Consider the following 23,590-nt stretch of genomic DNA (forward strand, 5'->3'; position numbering starts at 1 on the left):
ATGGAATTTCTCAGCAGTGTGAAAATTTTGCTTTATCAAGACTGAAGGACTACTGTTGGGATGGCATGAAACAGGAAATAAAATATTTGGAAAGTCAAAGAGAAGCCTTCTCCTCCATACTGCATGTGGGAGGTTGGAAAGCAGAGGAGTAGCATTTCCCATCCCTGAGAGTGCTCAAGGCCAGGTTGGATGGACCCCATAGCAAATTAATTTAGTGAAAGGTGTCCCTGCCCATTGTGGGAGGGTTGAAACAAGAAGACCTTTAAGGTCCCTTCCAGTGTAATACATTCCATGATTCTTTGATAAGTTACTGCTATCCCTGCAGCATCTTCTGTAGCAGAGTCCAACTGGGCCTGAGTTCATGGGCTGCAGAGCTATGGCTATTTTGCAGCTTGCAGAAGTCTGATGTAGTTGAAGTTGCTGATTTTGCTTCTTCAAAGAGTCTGCACTAGCAGTAGTTGTTTTCAAGACCTTGGGATGAGTCACCAAGGTACAAAATGCAAGCAGTGTGCCTCCTCCTCTTTTCCTGACAGCACATGTTCATGGCTTGAGTACAGATATTGTCAGTCTGTTTCCAGAATCTTGAAAACATGACACAAGATCTGAATCTAAGAGTCAGGAATTTAGTGTGGCTATTGATTCTGAGCTTGTTTTGGACTTCTGGGGAATACTGAGCTGATTGTAGCATTCCAGAGAATGAAAACACTTCATGTTTCCTTGAGACAATTGAGAATTTTTGTCTGTGAGCAAAATTTTCATCTGTGATGGTCATTAGAGGGCCAACTTTACAGGAGCAGGTAACACCTCTGATGTTTGACCAAATTCTAGTTTCAGTAAGCAAAGCTTATCTGTCTCTTATTACCTTTGCTATCTCTAGTGGCATATCTATTCTTAATTTCATTCATCATTTACATACAGGAAAGGGGAGGAAATACAGGTCTGTTTCTGAGGCAGAGGCCTTAGGTGATGCCATTGCCCTTCAACTCCTCAGTGGGCATATGGGAGCCAATTTACTTATTTATTTTGTGAGATGGTATCTGGCTTATTAAGTGTCTACACCATTTGTAATTTAATGGTGTCTGGGTCTCACTTTAACTGTTCATGCATCTTTGAGAGACAAATAGCAGTAATAAATTTGCTCTCATTAATTTGCAGACTGCCTTTTTTTTTCTTCATTGTCCCTTTTATTTTTTTTAATAACTCAATCCTCCAAACTTCCAAAACACTCATCTGAAATAACAAAGTGTTACAGATGAGGTCTTCTGATTATTGCCCTTTAAAGCTTTTTTCACATGGTCAGGCTTCACAAAAACCTATTTTACTCATAGAAATTAGGTTTCTGGTTAGCAGGAGCCCTAAATAGACATGAATTACAGGAACGTCCTTTGAAATCCCACACAGTACTTGTTTCATTAAATCCCATGAAGCGACCTTAATTTAGCGGAACACTGGATAGGTTGTTCTTTTAACCTATTAACACTTTGGCCAGTCCCATAAACCATATTCATGGATGATTCCATCAAGAAGGACAACAGTGGGATTAATATTATTTCAGGATACAGTAAATGCCACAATGATGAAGCTGTTTAAGATCTGGTGCTCACTGTGTCACACTGAATGCATTGACATTTACTCTGCCATCACTTCATTTCCAATATTCTTTCCAAATCAGCCGATGCTAATGTTTCAGTGTGTGTGCAGAATACAATTCCATCAGGGCTAGGGACAAGGAGAAATAAGCTTAAAGCAAGTCCCTCTCCCCTGTTCCCTTGGCACCCTCCTGTTCTACTCCCACCCCAGCATGGCAAATGGCTTACCTGCTGTGACATTGTACCTAGCTAGGAAAGAGCAAAGGCACAGGTGGAAATGTGACAAAATCAGGGCTTTTGTTGTGTTGTATGGAGTCAGCAGGAGTCAGCTCATCCAGAGTCAGGTACAGGTGTTGCTCAGTGGCCTGCTTATAGTCCCAAGAGTACAAGGAAAGAGCCCATTTGCTCACCATGTGGCAAAGGGACAGCATGAAAATGACCTTCCTTTTTCACCAACGCCACCCACTGCCTAACTTTGCATTCTACACATCTGCCTTTGGAAGGGCAACAAAGGGTACCTACACCTCTGCTCTACCATAACTGAACTTTGGAAGGCTTTAATATCTTTCCTCCTCAGCAGCTTTGGGGAGTCAGCACAGTGCCTTATGCTGTTTTGCAGGCTGAGGACTCAAAGGGGATTTCAGCTGTAATTCAGAGGAGAGAAACATGCTCTTCTAATGAGATTCCAGAGGGAGCCAAACTGCTCTTGTTAAAATTGTGCAGGAGTCTCTACCTTTTGTATTGCCAAAAAAAGGATCTCAAATTGTCTCGCTGATGTTTGCACAGGAAACCAATTACAGAAGAGAGGTTTGAACACAGGTTTCCCTAGCCTCAGTCTATCCAAGAGACATTCCTTGATGTGGCTGAAAGGTAGCAGGAGGAATGAGAAGAGAGTTGTCATGGGACATGACCAATGTGGCTGTGCTGCTATCAGCTATGCTGGCATTGAAAGTCTGCTCAGGTTCATCTGTCATGTTCAGTTGCAATGCAGGGGAGAAGGTTACACAGCATTAATCACTACCACTCTGGTGAACTGTGGGAAGTAGGAAAGATCTGGGTCCTCTGTAAACCAAAATTCTTGAAGCTGGAAGAATTAGGTAGGGAACTAGTTATGTGCTGGTCTCACATTCCTATCTTCCAGTAGGATTTCTCTGTTGGTCACTGCTGGAGGTGGTGGGAGTTGGTTATTTGCTCTGACTTGGTGTGGTCATTCTTGTGCTGAGGAATGAACACATAAACTACTCTTACAGCAAAGAAAATGAGCATTTTGAGCAGAAAACAAGGAGTTAAGGAGAGCTGGGGCAGCCATTGAGACTTTGGATTTATTGCATGTGCAGGAGGGCTATTGGTTAAGCAAGTCTGCCCAGATATCAGTTTAGATTATTGTACCAAAGGGAAAGAGTTACTACATAGTCCAGGTTAGGCAAAAAATTATGGTAGAGTCAAGGCAATGCAATACTTGTACTTGGATAAATAGAAAATGTGCTGGATTGTGCTCTGCATGGTGGAAATGAATGTGCCTATCTGGGTAATCTTTCTTTTGATTGGTTATTTTACATGATTCAATATAGATAACTGGATACTTGACTGCATTACTTGTATATGGTGGCACAGTGTGTTGAAAACTTCAACCTTGATTTTGTAGGGTGTCCACTGGAATCCTCCATAAGAACTTGTGTCATTTCATTGTATCACCACAAAACCTTATTATTAATATCCTGATGCTGTTAAAGCCTTTGTGGTCCATTTGGGAAAAGATGGCATATTGCATTTGGAAGGCCACATTGCATCCGGAGAACTCAAGAAAATCAGATACTATTACCAGGAAGTGTTAAAATGATAAATTATAAACCCAGACAAACCCATTCTTCATGAAACAGAAATAAACCATTGAAATATAATGAACTGCATTGGTCCTCAGTATTTAATAATGAGTTTTATCTCCTCTTCATAAAAAAGGTACTCAGCTAACTGGAGAAAGTGAATAGATTTCAGAGTCTATGTAGACAGAAATCTATGAATTTGGCCTACATTTTACCTAAGCATTTGGAGCCCATAAGTTTTCTTTCCTCTGTTGCACCCTGAGCTGTAACAGGTCTTCAAGGGCTGCATTACAGCTTTTTTGGAAGGGAAGCTGGTATTTGATTTGCTTCTTGTGCCAGGAGTCTGGAGAAGAATTTTGGTGGAGGAGTGGTGAAGAAAAGGGCTTGGTTCTGGAGAGAAGCCAGAAATAGGTAAGGTGACACCTCTTGACCCTGTTGTCTGTGGTGTTATGCTTGTACAAGATTTTGAGCAACCTGCAGAGTACCAGCAGTTCTGAGCTATTTTTAAGCTGCAAGATAAAACATGATTCTTCTGCCAAAACTCTGATTCTGTCCCATTTTTCAGGGATTTAGATGCTGAAAGATGACACACATGCGTATTTAAAGGTATCTGATTTCAAAATGGAGAAATTATATTAGACTGTGAGAAAAACCCTTTCCTGTGACAGTTTCATAGTCCTTCTTACTGTAAGAATGTGAATGCTTCAAAACAAACACATACTTTGAAAAAATAGACAGCTCTAATCCTCCTTGCAGGTGAAATAATTTTAGATCTAACAGATTACACAGGCCTCAAGATCTGACTGGAAGTCAGGTGTCTCCAGGGGACTTTTGATAAACTTGGCCCTGGCAGTGAAGTTTTCCTGTGGCTTTGGGCCCTTTACTTAGTCCCTCTGACTCAGTTTCTTCTGCAAAGCAAACCTTAGAAAACCCTCTGTGAATGCCATTAGCAAAGACTACTGTGTTGTGGTGTGTTTTGTTTTATTAGTAAGATTATTGTTTGATTTGTAATTTTCCTGTGCTGTCTTTTGGTCTCTGCCCCTTTTCCCAGAACTTTCTTTACTCTTCCTTTCATGAAATGCCAATCTCTCTCTAAAATCTGCCTTCTCTCAAGAAACTTCCCTGTCAGTTTTGTACTTCTTTAAACTTCATTAGTTCACTGAAACTGTTCTTTTCCCTTGGGATTCTTCATTGGTTGATATTTGAATGCCCGCCTTGTATGTTATCTTTAGTTCTCCTGATTAGTTGAATTTTGTATCCTCCCCTGTGACCCTCCCTCAGTATATAAGCTATTGTCTGCCCTGAGATCAGGGTCCTGGGAAGCGCTGAAGGGGAAGCTGTAGCATCAAATAAAATTATCCCAGGATCCATGACTGCTGCCTTTGTTTAGTGCTGTGCCTCTCCTGGCAGCTGGGAATCAGCGGAGTTTGAGAGGGGACTGTAGCCCCCACCACCATCTAGCTGGGACAAGCTACACAACTGTTACCCACAGTCATTTTCCTTGTTTAAGTACAGGAGGATGGTTAGACTTTTGAACTACCACCATGTGGTTCCTTCTCACAAGTTTTTCAACTTTCATTTTTATCAATTCCTGCCTTTCCCAATACATTAAGCATTGCAATCTCTACTGTGTCCTTTGCTGTGTAAGGCCTTTGCCTTTACCAACACTGTTTTGCAGTGGATTTGATTAATTGTTGCATCAAAAGATCTGGCTTACTTCAATCACCTGCCATATTTTCTGTGTTATCAGGTCAACTTCGAGTTATTTACTATGGCAGTTTGCTGGAATCTCAGTGATAAAGTTCTGTGGAAACCTTGTGGGATTTGGCAGGAATAGGATCATCCTATGCAGGTGTCTGACATTTGTTGGTAAAACAAAAGAAGTAAATTTTTGGAGTGATGGACTGTTTATGGTTACATTTTCATCAGCTGTATGGGACATCAATTTCATATCTTTAGTGTGTAACTGCAAATTTTCAATACCTGCTTTCAATAGAACTTCTAAAATAGAAGGGAAATGCAAGGAAGGGATTTGTTTAATCTTGAAATGATGGGCCCTGAAGAACAGCTTGCTCTTTTGTTTTAAAAAAGTGATATTGTACTGGTTTAAGGAAATCTTGCAAGCTTGACCATTTTATGAACACATACTATCAAGAATGCATTTAACTTCTTTTAGTTCTATATTGTGTAGTGATATTTGCATTGCTTTACCATAGTATTAGATTCCTTGGTGACATATTAATTCAAATTTGAGGTTAAGACAAGATTTTCATACAATAAAAAACAGTAAGTTGGAAGTGTCAGGAAAATTCAGTGGGCTAAAAAGAAGTAACTTTTTTAAAGGCTAGAAGTCCCTACTTGAGTGTCAGCTTTTAATATTAAGTGCTTCTGTCACACAGCCCTGTCAAAAGACTCTGTGGGCACTTTTATAAGACCACTCCAACATGGAGGTACTGAAAAATAGTTTTAAATCAAAACAAAATCTTTGCTGTCTTTTCAAGAGCTTGAAAGGCAGCCAGGGACATTACAGCAAAGCAGAATGTCACTGTATTAACACCAGAGAAATAATTGTGCTGATTGTAACAGGGAAGTCTGTAGGGTGCATTCAAGAGACCAACTCTTTTCCAACAGGGTTGATAAGACACCTTGCAAAGTCAATACACTTTCTGTCTGGGAATAAACTAATTTCTATTTTTTTTTCTGGTTTCTACTGGAGAAAATTACTTTTCTTTCTCCTCTGTTGCTAACATAAACTTTATGTTGCACAAGACCACTGGGTTGTGACAGCTGCTCACAAAAATAGTGACCATTGTTGGTAGCTGTGCCTCTGTCTGCCTCCTTACCAATAAGCTTGCTTCATGGATTGTAGGACAATACTGAAAAGCAGATTAGCTAAAGGGGATTGCTGAAGATTGCAGCTTGGCCTTAGTGTAAAGTGCAACAACATGCCTGTGTCCCAAACAAAGGTTGAGGGACATCTGCACTGCCTATTTCTTGAGGCAAAAGAGAGAAGAAATGTTGCAGCTGACAGAAATATGCTTTTGGGCAGAGACTATTCTAGCACTAGCTCTTTTCCTAGAATCAGTCCTCTTGCTTGTTGAGAGTTTCCTGCTAATTTTGGGGGCTTATGTTCAAAGCAGCTATAATGCAGTTGTCTACAATGAAAAACACTTGAGCCTTCTGCATGTACATGACTCATGTTCTCCAATTATTTTATCACCAGTATAGATACTGCCTTTTTGGTTTAGGTCTTGCCAATTTTATACTTTGCACTTCTTAAACTTGGTCCCAGTTATCATGGGTAGAACACTGATGCCAGTGTGGTTCTTAGCCCAAGTAGGAACTGCTTCAAAGACCACTTGGGTTCAGCTTTTTCACATTGTCCAACCAAATTTCTCCTTTTCAGGAGGTCAGCTGACCCTATCATCTCACTCCTGCTAACCAGTAGCCCAGCGCCGTCCTGGATCCCTTTCTTGTTTTCAACCACATTCTGTCAGCCAGTCCAAACAGCTCTTCTGCTGATGACATCATATTTAACTGCAGAGGTGCACAACAACGCTCTTTCCCTTAAAAAGGGACCATTTTATTTTACAGAGGAAACAGGATGACTTCCTGTGTGAGACCTGTTGAGGATTAAGGGTCTGTCAAGATACTTAATCGGCAGCTTCAAAGGGCTGACACGTGAAAGGACTGCAGTGCTATGTGAACCACTTTCAGGCTTAAAACTATTCCTGTAGTTCAGTCCCAGAGAGCTGAATGAATATGAACAGAGAATTCAATTGCTTCCTCGCCAGCCTCAGCAGAGATCCATCTACATGCCAGGAGAAACCATTGCTGAGCAAGAACATAATGCTGCTCTCATGGGAACCACATAAGCAGGATAGCTATCCTCCAAATCCTGCATGTTTGGCTGGAACTCTTCAAAGATTGCTGTTTACCACATGACATACCTGTACTTTTCACCAGTATGTCACACAGGAATTTTGAAAGCTCTTCTCATACTTACTAGAAACTTGAGGACAGATCTTGGTCCCCCATGGCCTGACAGAAGAAACCTCTCTTCAGCAGGCCAGAAGCAGAGCCTGGGGAATTTCCAGGGTGAAAAGACAAAGGGTAAAGCAGGATGGATATTTCTGAGGTTTTTCTCTTCAGGAAGCGGTGTCTTGGGGGGGGGGGGGGGGGGGGGGGGTGAGGGGTGTCAAATCTTTATTTAATTTATTTAGGCACAATTTCCTATTTACCTGTCTTTGGATGGAGGAGAAAAAAATAAAAGAAAATTATCTACAGATACATAATAGCCTTTCCTACAATGACTGTGTATTTTTCAGTTTACCTATTGAAGAAAAAGCTGTAGATTGCCTTTGTAGCATTGGAGGAGATCTATAATGTCTATGTCATGCTTTTTGGCTGTAGCATGTAGTGAGCAGAGGTAGTCATTTATTTTGCAGCTATAACTCTTTGGTAGGCTGCAGGAAAGGGAGAGGTGTCCTGCTTTTGAATTTTGCTCTATAAATGCTATACCTTTGACTTCTCCAGTATGGTAAACTGAGGCAAAAGCCTTTCAGTGAAAAGGAATCTTTTATGTATTGTGAATGTTTAATAGTGTTTCATTTAAGCAGTCTCCTTCCTCTGATTCTTTTGCTTGATTCATTCCCTTTTGTGCAGCCTTCCTTGGCTTCCCTGTCTGTATGAAAGCTCAGGTGGCTTGTCTTTTCTGGGAGACTTGCCAGGGAAAATCTATAAGCCAGTGGTTTGAACAGTGCAACTCCAGTCTGGGTATGTCTTTCACAGTGGCACTGAAAAAATGAAGGACACTGGCACAGTGAAACCTTCCCAGCCTGGTCCTTCCAGTCTGGGATGTCAGCCCCAAAGGTCACACCTCATCTTTTGGCTGCAGGTACCTCCTATGTCTTGCAGAAGGAATTACCCATAACATACAACAGGACCTCAAAAAGTTGCTGGTAATTATTTGCCCATTAACATTTTAAATGAAACCACAGTCCAGATGTAAAGATTTCTGTTTTCCTGAGATGGGCTATTGAACCTCAGAAGCACTGCACTGGATCTGGTTTTGACTATCCTTTCACCTTGAATTTTACTTATATTTCTCCTTGTGGTGCTGACAGGATTATAATGTTGTAACACTGTCGCATCTGGTTAGGGAGAGGGGCAGGAGGAGGAGGAAACGAGGAACTCTCTCCTGAACTAAGCTAAGCTCTATTCTATAAACAAATGAACACAAGAAACTCTGGTGAGTGGGCCACAGTCTCCCACAGCTGCAGAAGGATGTGTCTTGCCTTTTCCTGTGTACTCAGTGCTCTCATTAACTTCAGTGAACCCCAGAGACCCTGACACAGGAAAATTTAGAAAGTTGGTGCTAATGCAACCTTTCACCTGTTGCGGTGTGATGTCATGGTTTGCCTCAGATACTCCGGATTTCTCCCTGAAGATTCCTTCCCCAGGTGTGTCAATCACCTCTCCTTTCCCCACCCTGACCCCTGCCGAGTATTGTCTATCAGTCCTGGAATTCCAGGAGGGCATTGAGTGATTGGGCAGATTCAAAAAATGCCCTCCACTGTGGGGGGGCATTGGGCCATCCAGGTGTCCTTTGTCCCTGGAACCTCCTCTCATGTACCTGGTTGGTGATCCCCGTATTTGTCCCCCCTCCCTCTCCCCCAGGTAAAAGGGCGAGCAGACCACGCGGTCGGGAGTTCTGTTGGAGCTGTTGCTGAATTCAAAGGCCTGCGGGCCACAGTAAAAACTCTGGATTAAAACCCTCCACCAGAACTGACTCCTTTCCTTCACCTCGCCTTAAAGCTTCTCTGTCAGGGGGAAACCTGAGAAACGGACCCTCTTCAAGAGGAAAACTCTATTCCGCCACCACTGGAGCCCCAGCATGCCTGAACTTGTCCTCATGTGCTCTGCTGCAACATCTAGTTAGCCAATAGTGTCTCTGGAGTGAAACACCACAGTTGCCGCTCTTTGGTTCAGATGCAGGGCCAGGCAAGCCAAGGCATGTCCCATCAGTAATATTGGTAATATTCCAATATTCACCTACTGTCTTTTTTCCTTCCAAAGTCAGTGGGAGACTTGTATGTCAAAGAATGTCTGTTCATTTCTAAACATTGGGGTATTTACCTTTTCTAATATCTGAGGTTGCTCATTTGTACCCCAGCAGGTTCCTAGGACCTCACTAGATTATCTCTGGGACTTGGATTCTCAGCCTAAAATAAGAAGATGGGACAATAGCAAGTTTTAATTTTTATTTGGTTTAAATAAAGAAAAAATATCTGTGATTAATGATTAAATTAATGAGACTTATCACTAATTATTATTTGCCATGTGCTAAAGTGAAAATAATTTGAAAATAAGACGGAAGTTTACAAACTACCAAAACAAAGCCTCAGGTTTTGTGGTAATTGCCCAGGCATTTAAATGGGATACACTTTACTTTCAATGCTGCAAAACAAGCATCAGAGTGAAAAACTTCCTGACAGCAAAAAGAATAAGCAAAAAGTATCAGAACCCTTTTTTCCCACTCTTTCCCATTTTAGGACTTAAAGTCTGTTGCCTACTTGTATGACCTTTTGCTCTGCAGTTGGGTAGGACTCTTCCATGAAGTGTAGTGTGATTCCAAGCCTATTTTTGGTCCCACTAATCTTGGAAATGTGACTCACGTCACAGAGCCCAAGCTTGCTTGCCAGATCCATGCTTTTGCAGACAGTCCAAATTCAGTCCCTCTGAGCTCTGTTGCTAGGCTCCCTTTTAGGCAGGTACCAGTTCAGGCTGTGTAATGTTAGCAGCAAGACTCCCTATCTGAGAAGCGCTTCATTGTCTTGATGGATTTTTTTTTTGTGTGTATGTGTGTTCATATCAAGCATCAGTACAGCATATCTGCCTTTATTGTTTTGCCTCTCTTCTTCACCCCCTGGCTCCCCTCCTGTTATGGCTGAGAACCCCTTTGTCTTTGCAGATGTAGTAGGGTTATACAGTAAGATGAAATGCTTCTTTTGTCAGGGAGCCAGCCCAGCTGGGTAGGATCAGGCATGAGAATGTGCTGCTTATATCATCCTCAGGCTGAAGAATTGCATTCAGGTGTTGCACACCAGTTTTGAATAAATAGGAGTGCATAGTGGGGGAAGATCTGTAAAGTATCTGGTATCCATTGTTCTAGTCTGTTATCTGCTTCTTGTGTCTCCCCCCACCCTTCCCCCCCCCCCAATGTTTTATTTTGTTGAGACTGAATTGTATGCCTGAAGTCTGACTAGATGAAGAGGAGTCCTCAAGGGAGTGAGAGGGTTTTCTCTTCTTTCAATACTTTTATTCCCCATTTTCCTAAGGATTCTTTCTGTAGCCCCAGAAGAGCGGGAATGTGGTCATAAGGCACACAATCCTCATGAGTCTCTGTTGATTCTCTTCTGAGCAAACCAAATACTTGGCCTGGGTGCCAGCTGAGTCCTCAGGAGTGGAGTTATACTAAGCTCTCAGTGGGAACTTAAAGGAGAGCATGAGAAGGAATAGTGTAGGGGAGCAGGGTTTCTGCATATGCTTACAGAAGATTAATGGAGATCCAGGGAATCCAAAGAGTTACGAGCCCAAGACTTTTTCAGAAGGATGGAAACATTCCTTCTCTGAACAGAAACTTGAAGATTTGCAGGGCAATGGCAGATGCTGCTCCCACATCTCATTCTTTCAAATTTGTGGGTTGTTTTTCCCTCCATGTTCAGATTTTTTTTTTTACTGACTCAGATTCTTTTTGCCAGGACATGAACTACAAATTATGTAGTTTGAAACAACAACCAAAGTAATATATCTGTTGGACAGATAAGGTTCTGTATACCAAGAGCTTTTTAGAACATAGGGAGCCAGCTCAGCCTCCAACATCAAGGAGGCTGAGACTCATCTGTACTCTTAGACATGTTCCATACGTACTCCTAGGTGAAAGTACCATGATAGTGAGTAACATATGATGCCAAGTAGGCCTCCAGCTCTGGGCCCTGTGACTTCTTTTGACACTTGGAGAGGTGAGTTGTCTGCTGGATTCTTTGATTTAGGAATGGTATATTCCCTGTGAGGACCAGAGTTCTTAAGGCTTTAGATTGAAAAAATAAAAAAAAAAAGAAAAACAGGATAGTATTTCAAGGGTTTGCCTGTGCACTAGGCAAAGATTGTGATCAAGCACAGAATCATCCCTGCAAATCTATGGCTTTTTCAACCCCACTGCTAGTCAATAGGCTTGGGAGATCATCAATAGTTTTCAAGTCTGGGACGTTAAGGAGGCTTTTTTGCATGTAATACTGTATAGCCACTAAAACTGGGAGTAAATAATGAGTACTGCTGGAAGAAGGGGATGTTGAGACTGTTTTACTGCCCCCAGTGTGGGGTGTGGGCTATTACCCTCACAACTTAAGTTAAAAACAGTCAGATCCAGCCATATCTTCTGGCAACTGCAGTGGAAATTATGTGGACTACTAATTCAGTAATGAGGTACAATTTCTGACAGTGTAATGGAGAATCAAAATGTTTAAAGTAGTTTTGACTATGACTTTTGTATTTTGCATGTTCCTGGGGAAATATTTTCTTTTAGGTTTGCTTTTTACCTGGGGGATTTTTTTACATGCTTAATTTCTTTTAAAAGAAGTCTGAATGTGTAGGGTCTACTTTGTCACCTTGCTGTTGGTGCAGTACTGGTCCCAACTGCCAAGAGCAAAGACATGAAATATTATATTTGCTAAACAAAACTGACATATTTGTACTTTCACACAAGGAAGCAGGGGCACTTCCCATGCTCCTCAGAGTTTAAAATGATCAATTTCATTGAATGATATAATGATAGCACTAGCTGAGCACAGCAGTAATTATTATCTCTAGGAGACCTTGGAGAACAGTGTTTTAAAAGGAAAAAGAGTGTTTTTCATGTATTTCTTTAAATTCTGATATCAGCAGGATTTGTCAGGCGTAACTAAAAGTAGAAATTGTAGCCAGATGTGTTTCAGGGGATAGATTGTGTGGAGGCCTCTTGGAGTCAATGGGGTGGGATACAGCCCAGGATTTGTCTGTCCATTGGCTCCAGTGCACTGGGAAAGCTGGCACAGCTCAGCATGTGTATGATGAAAATCAAGTAGAAGGGACTGTATTTAACTTGTATTCAGGCTGTTTGAAGTGGGGGTAGGTGGTTGAGTTGACTCAATTTTTCCCCCTAGGATTTTTGAGACACAGGTGGTCTGACTGCTGCTAGCTCTCAGTTTGTCTGTATATGACAGTGTGAAAGTTAAGAAAAACTTGAAGAAAGGTGAGATGCAGCAAACTTTTTGGAATATGTACTGGTTTACATCAGGAGGTATAAAGGTGTGTAAGCTTTGCTTAGAAGGACTAATCTTCAATATTTTGTGATGCTGACAAAGTAACAACTGCAGGCAAAATAGCAGCAACATGAGAGTAGACATGGCCATTAATCTCTTTTCTTGTAATTGCAAACAAACAAAATAAAAAATATGAGCCATGATAAGGTCAGAAGACTTGAGTTCATCCTTTATCTCACAAGCATTGCTGTACATCTGATGTTTTCTTCTTTCTTACGACATTGTGAGCATCCTCTCAGAGGGTACTGACTGCGGAACAGGACAGCACTTTGCAGAATTCCACTCTTTGAGTGGTCAGCCTACAGAGCTGGCTGTGCAATCTTTCTCAATGCTGTTGGACCACAAACATATTTATTATATAAATAACTAAATTTGGGATTTTTCTGGGAATAAGAGGTCCCTTTAACACCTTGTGTGAGTAGAATGCGATATAATGAGTGAACTTCTACATTATTTTCTCAACAAAAACAACAAAAATGCCTAGAAAATTATACTGGTCAGATCCTTAGCTTGTGTAATTGGCCTTCTGAATGAATTTTTCTAGAGATAAACCAGTTCACTGTAAGTCAGTACTTGGCTTGGTATTAGCATGCCCTGTGTTACTCCTTCCTAAATTCATCCAGCTGGCATTCTGCCCATTGTGGTTATTTTTACCCTTTGTCCCTAAAGACTTTTCTGAGAGCCAAGGTCCAGGTGTATTCTTGGGTGTCAGTTGCATGTCAGATCTTAAGGGCAGCTTTAAATTTGTAATAGGAAAAATGGAGTGCTGGCTGCTCCTTTCCCACTGTAGAAAATTCTCCTACTTGATGACAATTCCTTCATCCCCTAGATTTACACTTCATTAGAAACCCAAACCTACTCCCAGGTTTTCAAGGGCTTGTTAGCTCTCAAAGCACCAAGACTGCTGCCTAATTTGCAAGTGGGAAGGCTTGGGGAAGGCAGTATGACATGAAGTTTCTTTTATCCAGCTTTTCAGGTTGTCATGGTTTGATACTGGCCAAATGCCAGGTATCCACAAATGTTGTTCACTTACTCTCTCCTGCTACAGTTGGGCGAAGGAGAGGGAAAGAAAATTAATGAAGGGCTCATGAGTTGAAATAAGGACTGGGAGAAAACACTCTAAGGGCAAAACTGGTTTAAATTTAATGGTATAAAGTGAATTTGTTATTAACAAAGTCAGAGGAGGATAATGAGAAGTAAAATAAGCCTTTTAAACACCTTTTTTCCCCTCAGACCCCCTCTCTTTCCCACTGACAGTGCAGGGAGATAGGCCATGGGGATCTTGGTCATTTTTCCACTCAAGATCTTTTTCTGTTCGCTCAGGGAGAGGAATCTTTGCTGTGCCATGGTGTGCCTCCCATGGGCAAACAGTCTACCCAAAACTGTTGTGGTGTGGCTCACTCGTCTACAGGGTGCAGTCCTCTAAAGATAGGCTGCTCTAATTGGGAAGCAAGGGCCCTCTATCTCTGGAAGCAGGAGTCCTCTCTCTTCATTCAGGTCTCCCACTAGACTGCAGCTTTCTCTAACATCCACCTGCTCTGGTGTGAACACTTTTTCCATGGGTGTGAATGAAATTTTGCATCCACCGTGGACTTCCATGCACAAGGGGACAGTTTGTTTTGCCATAGTCCTCACCATGGCTTGCAGAGGAATCTGAACTCCAGTGCTTCAAGCACCTCCTCCCTCTCTTTCTTTTCCACCAAACTTGGTGCCGCCACCTTGTTTTCCCTCCCATGTCCTCACTTCCTCCTCTTCTCTGACCAGAAAAAACAACTGCTGCTTGTATGAGCCATCTTCAACAAGTTCCACTAATTCAAAGATTCTTGCAAGATACCACAGCGCTGAGAAGTTGATCTCATCTAGGTTCCTTGTCGGGCAATTGATTGTTATGCTTCCCCTGCCAGTCAGGCCAGCCCCACCACCATTGTGCAGGCAGTGGTGGCTGCCATGATGCTGGTGCTATTTATTGCCTTTCCTCATGTGGAGCGCTGGGAAGGGGAAGCCACCACTCCTGCCCTTTTCACCCGCAGTGCAGCTGGCTAGGGGTGGCCAGGCAGGCAAGGTTCACTGTGGGCCACACCAGCATGGTGGTGGCTGTGGCTGCGCGTTGTGGTGTGCCACGCCGGGAATGGCCCCCCGGAGTCGGCGGCGCTTTGCTGCTGCTGGGAAAAATACTGCATGCACGCTGTTTTGATTTCCTTCTTAAATATGTCATCGCAGAGGCATTATCAACCTCTCTAATTGGGTCAGCTGCATGTCTATCTTCAGAGCCATCAGGGATTGGAACTGTTGGACATGGTGTCCTTCCAGCAGCTTCTCAGAAGCTAACCCTGTGCCCCCCCCCCCCACTACCAAAAACCAGTCTGTGTCAAACCAACACACAAGTGAAGGTAAATAACTTGACCAGGACTTCAGGAGAAAGAAGAAAAAGAAGGGAAAAGAAAGATTTGGCACAGAAATAAAATTTCAGTAAATAGCAGAGATGCTAATTTCTGGTAAAACAGAGTAAAGTCAGTATGGAAACAATTCATGCTGCTGTATCTATGAAACAGAAATAAAGATAGCTGATGCTTCAGGATAAAGTTCTTCATCAATCACTAGTTTATTTTATTAGCATTCATAGTGCTATGTGCCGTGATTATTTCTGATATCCTGGGACAAGCATAATGAGAAAATGCAGGGCCAAACCCAGACCTGGCACTGGACCCACATACACAGGTCTGAATTTGGTCTCTAATGTAACACATATGAAGGCATAAACCTTTCCTGAAGGAACACAGATTCCACCTCAACCCTGGCCCTTATTGAGGTTATTGCCTACATTCAGATTTATTGATAAAGCATTGCTGAAATGTTGTCTCCTCTTTTAAAAAATGCCCTACAAATGATATGCTGAAAAATCTGAGGTTCCCATATTGTCTGGACTGTTATTTATTGTGTGAACGTCCTGGTTTTGCTAACTAAATGACCAAATGCTTTGCAGCCAGCTGGTATTGATTCTTTACAGTTGTGTTCATATATCAGATGCAGATATTGTATTCCACTTCCCCATTACATCTGAAAATGACTGAGTCTGACTGACAATATGGCATTCACATTGAGATGTTTTCTTTGTGAAAACTGGTTGCTGCTCAGAATTATTTTGTATTATTAACTCCTGTACATTGCCCTTGCTGTTTGATGAGCCTGTTTCTCTTTGTTCTAAGCCACATGTGTTTCCAAAACTAATACTTATACACCTTTCAAGGCCATTGATTATTGTACAAAAGATGGTAAATCTCTATGGGATCTAACTATATCCTGGAGCATACAACCTAATGAGGAAAGTTCAAAACACCAAAGCATGATGTTCTGATATTCTACCTCCTAGCTTTCAAACAAAAAAAAGATCTACTGTGATGAAGCATTAGCTGCATGAATAGTAAGTCTAACTCCTATATTCCCAATAGACACTGTATTTAACAAGGGTACTTCCATTGCTTCTGGATTTCTCATCAGTTCTTTGTACACTTTCTGTAGGTGGTAAATACTCCACTTTGTTTGTGAGAGCAGAAAGAATGTTGTCTTGGGGCCTTTTTTGGAGTTATTTTTTAAAGTTCTCAAATTCTTTTTAACTGCTATGTCTATGGAAGAATTTGGGGGAAGGAACATTTTTTTTTTTTTTTTGAGTCGTAAATAAGTGCTGGTTTTGGGCAACAGTGAATATACCCCATATTCTTTTGAACCTTGCTATAGCTATGATGTAGGGAATGACTTAAGGGTAGAAAAGGGAGACAATCCATGTGTGACTTGAAAAATTGCTATTTCCTCCCTTCTCTAAATCTCCAACCTATCTGGAAATGAAGATAGCAGTGTATCTCTGTGCCCTTTACATTTGCACTTGTGCCAGTTGAGTTCCCAAATGGTAGGTGGCTACCATCTGATGGCTGCAAATGAGCAACAGCCTTCTTATGTGAGTCTGGGGAGGAGCCTCAAGTGTAAAGGTACAGCCACAGGAGCAAATGCAAGGACACCACCACCAAAATTACAGCATCAAGAATAAACCTGTTCTGTCAGTTGCTTGGGAAGACAGAGTGTAGGTCTACGAGGATACATTATGCTGGGTCTTTCTGGGGCATCAGCAGGAGGCTGCTTTGGCCAAGGAAAAAAGGGTGAAAGCCTTGCTCCTGTTTGGAGTGGAGGTGCTTCATCTCACTGTTCCTCATTGATTTTTAATCCTTATCCCCAAGACAAAGCACTAAATGATGCCTCTCTTGGGAAGAGGATAGTTGAACAATGATGAGGAAAAATTACTCCATTCATGTTCAAACTGACTGTAAGAGCTTTCCTTCCCTCAAAAGAGACCAATGTTTCTTTTTGCTATTTTTGGGTGATTTTTTGTTTTTGTTTTGTTAGCCAACTAATCCAGTTTTAGTCTGTCATAGATTCTGTTGGGTTTCAGTGCCTTGATATGATAAATATTATTTTAGACATGATAAATATTCACAGGTTCATGAACAGAAGACAGAAGACGCTCAGACTTGACTTTTTTTCTGTAAACCCAATATCAGACTCTCTGTACAGGTACTACAGCTCTCTTAGAAAATGATGGTATTAAAATTGACCAATAAGATACAATTTTCTTGTCCATTGTGAACCAAGAAAAAGTACTTCTTAATGCAGATCTGGTAAATATGTTAAATCTGATATAAAGGCTTTCCTGGCACAGGTAAAAAAATATTTTGGTGGTGCATTTGTGTATAAGCTGTTTGAATAGGATGTTCTTTATTTAGAAACTGTTTCTGCCCAAAGGATTTTGTAACTGCAATAAAACAATCATGCCCATCCATCTTGAGCCAGAAAATAATATTTAATTTTTGTTGGTGGAAATGCTTTAAACTCCTAGCTTAAAACAATTTGATGATCTGAGTGAAGCTCTGAATGAGAAGCACTTAACCTTGGTTACTCCTACATGGGCAGATGCCAGCTGGGAAATAAATAACTTCTAGGTAGCCTTAGTGCCTAACATACTACATGAGTACCTTCTGTCCTTTGCTATATTTATCCTCACCTCACCCCTCTGAAAGGATATATCCCCACTTGTGCAGTTGGGGGTTACATTTCAGAAAAGCCAAGTAATACACAGTTGAGTAACAAGTCTCTATGGGAAATGACAGTTAAACCTGTTTCTTCAGAGCCCTGAGCTACCTCTGCCCTCAGACCTGTCCAAATCACTAGAGATCAAAACACAAAACTGATTAAAAGGTAATAGGACAGTACTTAGCATCTTTGGCATTAAGAAGCTCCTACTATGCCCGGCGGCTGCAAAAATATGTCAACTGGATAGTTGTATTACCAAAGAGATTACTCCCTGATTTAAGAAAAGTAGGGAATGCCAGATCCCTTTTTCCAGGGCTAGCTATAATCAAATTCCTTTCTTTACTGTTTTTTGTAACCCCACTAATTGAGATTACCCAAAATGTTACCATGAGCTGAAGTCAGTGTCAATTAAAAATCCCATTTATATTCCCTGTGAAAACACATGGCCTTCAAAAGTGTTTGATTTTCATTGGACCTTCTCATCTGTTTGTCATTTAAAGTTCAGGCCATTTTCCATATTTCTGTCAAATGCTGCCTCATATGGAAGGAAGTCTGACAAATGAGCTTACAAAGTAACTTATTTGAAGTTATAAATAATCTAATACTTGCCCAAAGTTGAACCCTCTACACAATAATATACAAATTACTGTCTGAAGCTGAGGGACATTCATTTCTCTAGAACTGCCTTGTTAGTTAAAGGCAGGGCTGCACTTGTACACTTACAGCACTTGTAGTTATTCCCACTGGCGCAGATCAGGCCTTGAGGTGGGAAGGATTTTGAGGAGGAAGCATGGCAGAAACTGTAACACCCCCAGCTTTTTTAGGCACAAGTATTGACTCTGCTTGAATTGTCACTATCAAGTATCCTCTCAATTATTTATTTAAAAAAAACTCTGGTGGGTAGGCAAATTTTTTTGCTGTCACATTTGTTCCTTCAATGTCCATTCACATTAAAGTCTGGTCTCTCTTATGCTTGCTCTTATGATGGGAAAGTGTTTGGGAACCTGCTGGTTTTTGGGTGGTTGGAGGATGGACAGCAGCCCCCATAGGGTGCCAGGGCCACCCCTGAAACTTGAAAATAATTTTGAACTGATTCAGCTGTCAAGGTGCTATTCATTCAATGAGTTATCAGGCACAGACAAAGCCTTGTATGCTTTTTCATTTTTTTGGGTGGACAGAATGGATCAGCCTCAGCCTCATGTCACAGGAAATCCATGTCACATTTATGCTTCCCTGACACTCATCTGGGACTCAGACTTTTGCAATGTGAGGTTCAGCAGGTTGTAGCAACAATTTTTGATTTTTTTTACCCTGCCTGAAAAATTAGGATGGTCCTACACAGCCTGTGTTGGTTTCCTTAGTATCTGATTCCATACTGTATACTTAATTTTGGTGTTAGTAGTTAGCTTTATACTGCTGTGAAGAAGTGCCTTCGAGCCTGGCCTTGGGGTCAGACTCAGATCATCCCAGGCACATACTTCATTCCTTAAGTAGGGCTGGTTTGGTGTTCTTCCACCAGTAAACTCAATAGATGAGAGCCTGGGCTGACTTCCGTGCTTCTGGAGCAATTCTGCTGAGTGAACTAGCCCAGGAGACCTGGGCTTAGATCTGCAAATTTGTTGAAGCTCCTCAGGTGCCCCCATCGTCCCATTACTCTAGTCTGCCAAGGGACCACAATTAATCAGCAGCATGGGCAGGTGAGCTTGAAATTTGGGTAGAATTTCAAAGTGCTTATCAGTAAGCACTGGACATTAACTGTAAGATAATTTGAGCTCTTTGGATGTCGGGTCACTTCTAGAACTGACCAGCTGAGATACACCAAAGATGTATCAAACAGGAGAATTTGAGTAGAAAGATGCTGCTAATTTTTCAACAGAGTTGCAAATGTTGTTTCTGAAATCTTTCCACGTGAATTCTCATCATTGTGGCACTACACTTGGTTGAGCTCCTTTTGCTCTTAGGCACCTGTCTCATGCTGATTACATTTTTAACATATTAGTTGAAGGACCTAAACATTTTTGGAAGTTATTGGCACCTGAAATTAAAGTGTATTGTTATATCCTCTCTTAAAAAGAGAGGACTCTTCTAACGTGAAGCTCTTGAGCGGAGTTTTCTTTTTCCTTTTCTTCTAATCAACTGCAGATATAAAGTACTGTCAGGGAATGACCATATCTGCTAATTTAATTGAAACTTGAATGATCAGGGTAGCACTCCAGTTATCATGCTTCCACTTGATGGATTATATTTCAAGTTATTCTAGAGACTTTCCTATCAGGCAATCAGGTTAGTGGAACCTTGATCTTACCAATGCGTATCCTTTTGCTTAGCTCAAGTAGGTGCCCACACAGAGTTCAGTAAACTTTTTACTTATTGCTTTTTTGGAATTTTTTTTTTCACATAGCTAGCACTTAGAGGAATGTGAGAAACTCCATCACACATAAGGTAAAATGCCAGTGTCCTGATTCCCAACAGCAGACACCAATGTTTTATATGCTAAGAGAACCAGATATTCATATCAAGAAAAATGTCCTCTCCTGTGGTAATCCCTTTTTAAAAATCCCTCTTTTACTACACCTTAAAAGTGAATAATTTTTCTTAGATAATATTTTTAGGGAGCAGATCTGTGCATGTAATTCAGTATTTCATGTTGTCCATGATAACAAAGATACTAAATGTGTATATTCAAAGCTACAGGTGGTCTGCAAATACAGTGTTGTACATTTTGTAAGACTTATATGAACATTTTGCACACTTATTCATATCTCCATGTTGGGGTTTAGGAGTTCTACTTGGTTTCTTTCTCCTAGAGAATTTTCTCCCATTTTTTGTTGCTGAGAGACAATAGCAGCTGGGTACTTAGGAGAGACAAAAGAAGTTTTCTTAATTTCAAAGTTATAATAATTTGGAGGAAGGGGGTTATATTTTCCATTCCAAGGGAGGCTCCTGCTTTTCTTAGCAGACACCTGTCCTTCAAACCAAGACACCCCAAAATACAAAAAGCTGTAATTTGATATTTACAAATATTACATCTATGTTTTGGTTAATCGTTTTCACTTTATTCTCTGAAATAGTTACGATTAGAAGTCATTTGACCTTCCTTAATTTTAGGTGTAATCACAAAACCTCCAAGACTGGAGTTTTACAGAATAGCAGCAGATATCACAAGTTTTGTAATAATAAATACAAGAATTGACAGCAATTACTTTCTTTAACAGAGTGGGAATAAGTTAAAGCCACATATTTTTAACATAGATAAGTTACAAATAGGTAGGTGAACAGGCAGAGAAGTTGCTCGGCTCTTTGTCAGCCACCTGGTAGTCTGGGAGTCCTGGATGATAAACACAGCCACCCCCATCTGTAGATGCGGAGTTATAATTAATTACCTAGGACATTGATAAATTTCTTTCATGATCTTCTCTTAATCCATTGGTACATCTGTATCAAGTCCTCCATTCACTCTTCCAACATGAAGAGTCTATTTATGGACTCATTTTTCATTTGAAAAAAAAATGGTCCCCAGGAAAATGTGAGCTCTAGTTCTGCATTTGCACTGGGCTTTGTCAGACATTACATAAGAACTTTGCTCATATTGGCCTCCTGCTCCCGGCTTTTTAGATCATTCTTTGTATTATGTTTCCAGTGCATGTAGACAATTTATTTTAACAGTTTTCTAAATACCAACATGCAGGAAGGCTGACCTTATAAGATAATAATTAGAATTATTTATATACTGTAAAAACGTAACCGATTCTGAATTACTAGAAAATGTGATATTATAATTTTTTTTTAAGAATTTGTTTTGCTGGAATGGAATTAAGTTAAAGTCTTAATTATTTTTCAACTTTTGCTTATGTTAACCTTCTCCTACTTGATCATGTCATTGCTGTAACCATATGTAAAGTTCCCTTTGGCAGTAATGGCTATCCTCTTTATTGCTTTGTTTCAATAGGTTGTTATTCCAAAGCCTCAAAGTTCTAATGAGTTTTATTAACAAACTTACAAATTTGTGTGAATAATGTCTTCAGGTTACTGAAGCTTATGTAGACTTCCATCCTGATACCTATGAAACAAACACAGCCTCCATCCTTGTTGTGCTAGACCATTTATACTATTAACCACTGCAGCCTGGCTTGCCTGAGAGATAAATTTGATCATTGATGAGCAATTAAAAAACAGTTTTATGGAGATATAGGCTTTATGTAGCAGGCTTTTAGGGTGGAGAAGCAGCCTATTTTCTAAAGGTCAGAATGTGACATGAGGGGATGAGCTCACACTGGAGAAGGAAACACAATTTTAATGAATGTATTTTGGTGGTGTGGGGAAGAGAGGAGGCAAAAGGCTCTTTTTTGGTGATGCAAGTTTGATGACACTTGACCACAGACATTTTGATGCCTGAAAGCTGTTCACAGGCAGTTTTATTTTTATTTGCATATATATATATATATTAAAAAAAAAGGCTGCTGAGTCTGAGTTTCAAGGAAAGGCAATGTTTTGACATAACACAATATGGTGCATATACTTCTGTGTTTTTATGTGTGTTCCAATATATGCAACAAATACATGACAGAAACAAAGAAAAACCTCCAGGCTGCTAGTTTAAAAGTTTAATTCATTTCAAAGATGAATAAGTAGGGAAATACTAAGAGGAAGAACATTGTGAGTGGTCATTTCTGCTCCAGAAATTAAAACCCGTTAAAATAGTATCAAAGCTTGCCTTTGCTGCTCTGCACAGAAGTGGAAAGAACAGGTTCAATGCCATGCTCAGGACTGTAGAAGACGAGTAGTGAAATAAGATCAGCCTGTCTTAACTTCAGTTTTGGGTCAAGCCTAGCCTCACCTAGGGACCTCCAGAAACTAAGGAAAATACTGTTATTGAGACATTTAAATATCATGCAACATGCATGGTGTAAGCACCTAGAATGGAGATGAAGATAAGGTGTTAAATATTTAAAGTTTGGGTGAAATGCTGAAGCACTCTGTATGGTCTCTGCCTTTCAAAAGGTAAGTTAGCAGTAGCATTTACAGCAATAGCAGAGGTTCTCTTTAACCATGTAAATTCCTAACCCTGCTTTCAGTCTTGCCATGGTCTTGGCCTTTTTAAAATCCCAGGACAATAAGATTTTAGTACAATTCTAAGTTCCTCAGAACAATTTGCTCTTTTTCAGGTTTGAATTTTTCAGTTTCTGAATTTTTTCACTTTTAATGTGTCCTAGGGTGACATTATGATGCTTGTATCCCCATTTGTGTGTTCTGTTTGTGCTGGATATTATGTTCTGTGCTTTCAAGACTGGCTCTGAAGAGTGAATGTTTTGTTTTGGGTTTTGTTCTCAGCCTGCTCCCCCATGGCTGGCGGGACACAGAGACAGGGAGTACATAGCGCAGCTTTTGCTTTTTGCTGGGCTTTTTGCTTTGCTCTTGCTCTGGCTTCTGCTTGCTCCTGCTATGCTCTTGCTTTTGCTTCTGCTTCTGCTCATTAGTTAGTTTAGCTAAGCGGTCCAAATCTTTTCCTCTGGACTGTTTTTTTTTTCCTTTCTCTTTTTGGAACTACTTGAACCTACTCTGGACTGGGACCTGGAAACACCGAGAGTTTGCACCTTGTGGCCTGCAGCGCCCATCCCCAGCGCCAGAGGGACTGACAACAGAGCGACCACCCCCCAAGAGAGACTTTCTGAATTTGTCATCCTTTTCAGAGTGGTGAAGGAGTGTTATAATCCGGTATTGTTCATTTTGTGTGCTG

At 40.8% G+C, this 23,590-nt stretch overlaps 1 protein-coding gene across 1 annotated transcript in view; it reads left to right on the forward strand.

Annotated features, from left to right (window-relative positions):
- C1D (C1D nuclear receptor corepressor) overlaps nucleotides 1–23,504 on the forward strand; it is a 76,240-nt gene extending 52,736 nt beyond the window's left edge. The window contains exon 5 of the mRNA XM_038131719.1: nucleotides 23,441–23,504. Within this exon, the coding sequence (XP_037987647.1) occupies nucleotides 23,441–23,489 (49 nt within the window). The 3' untranslated portion in view covers nucleotides 23,490–23,504. The remainder of the gene's footprint in view (nucleotides 1–23,440) is intronic.
- The last annotated feature ends 86 nt before the right edge of the window (nucleotides 23,505–23,590 follow it).

This window comes from Motacilla alba, chromosome 3 (assembly GCF_015832195.1).
Source record: "Motacilla alba alba isolate MOTALB_02 chromosome 3, Motacilla_alba_V1.0_pri, whole genome shotgun sequence".
Taxonomy (NCBI): domain Eukaryota; kingdom Metazoa; phylum Chordata; class Aves; order Passeriformes; family Motacillidae; genus Motacilla; species Motacilla alba.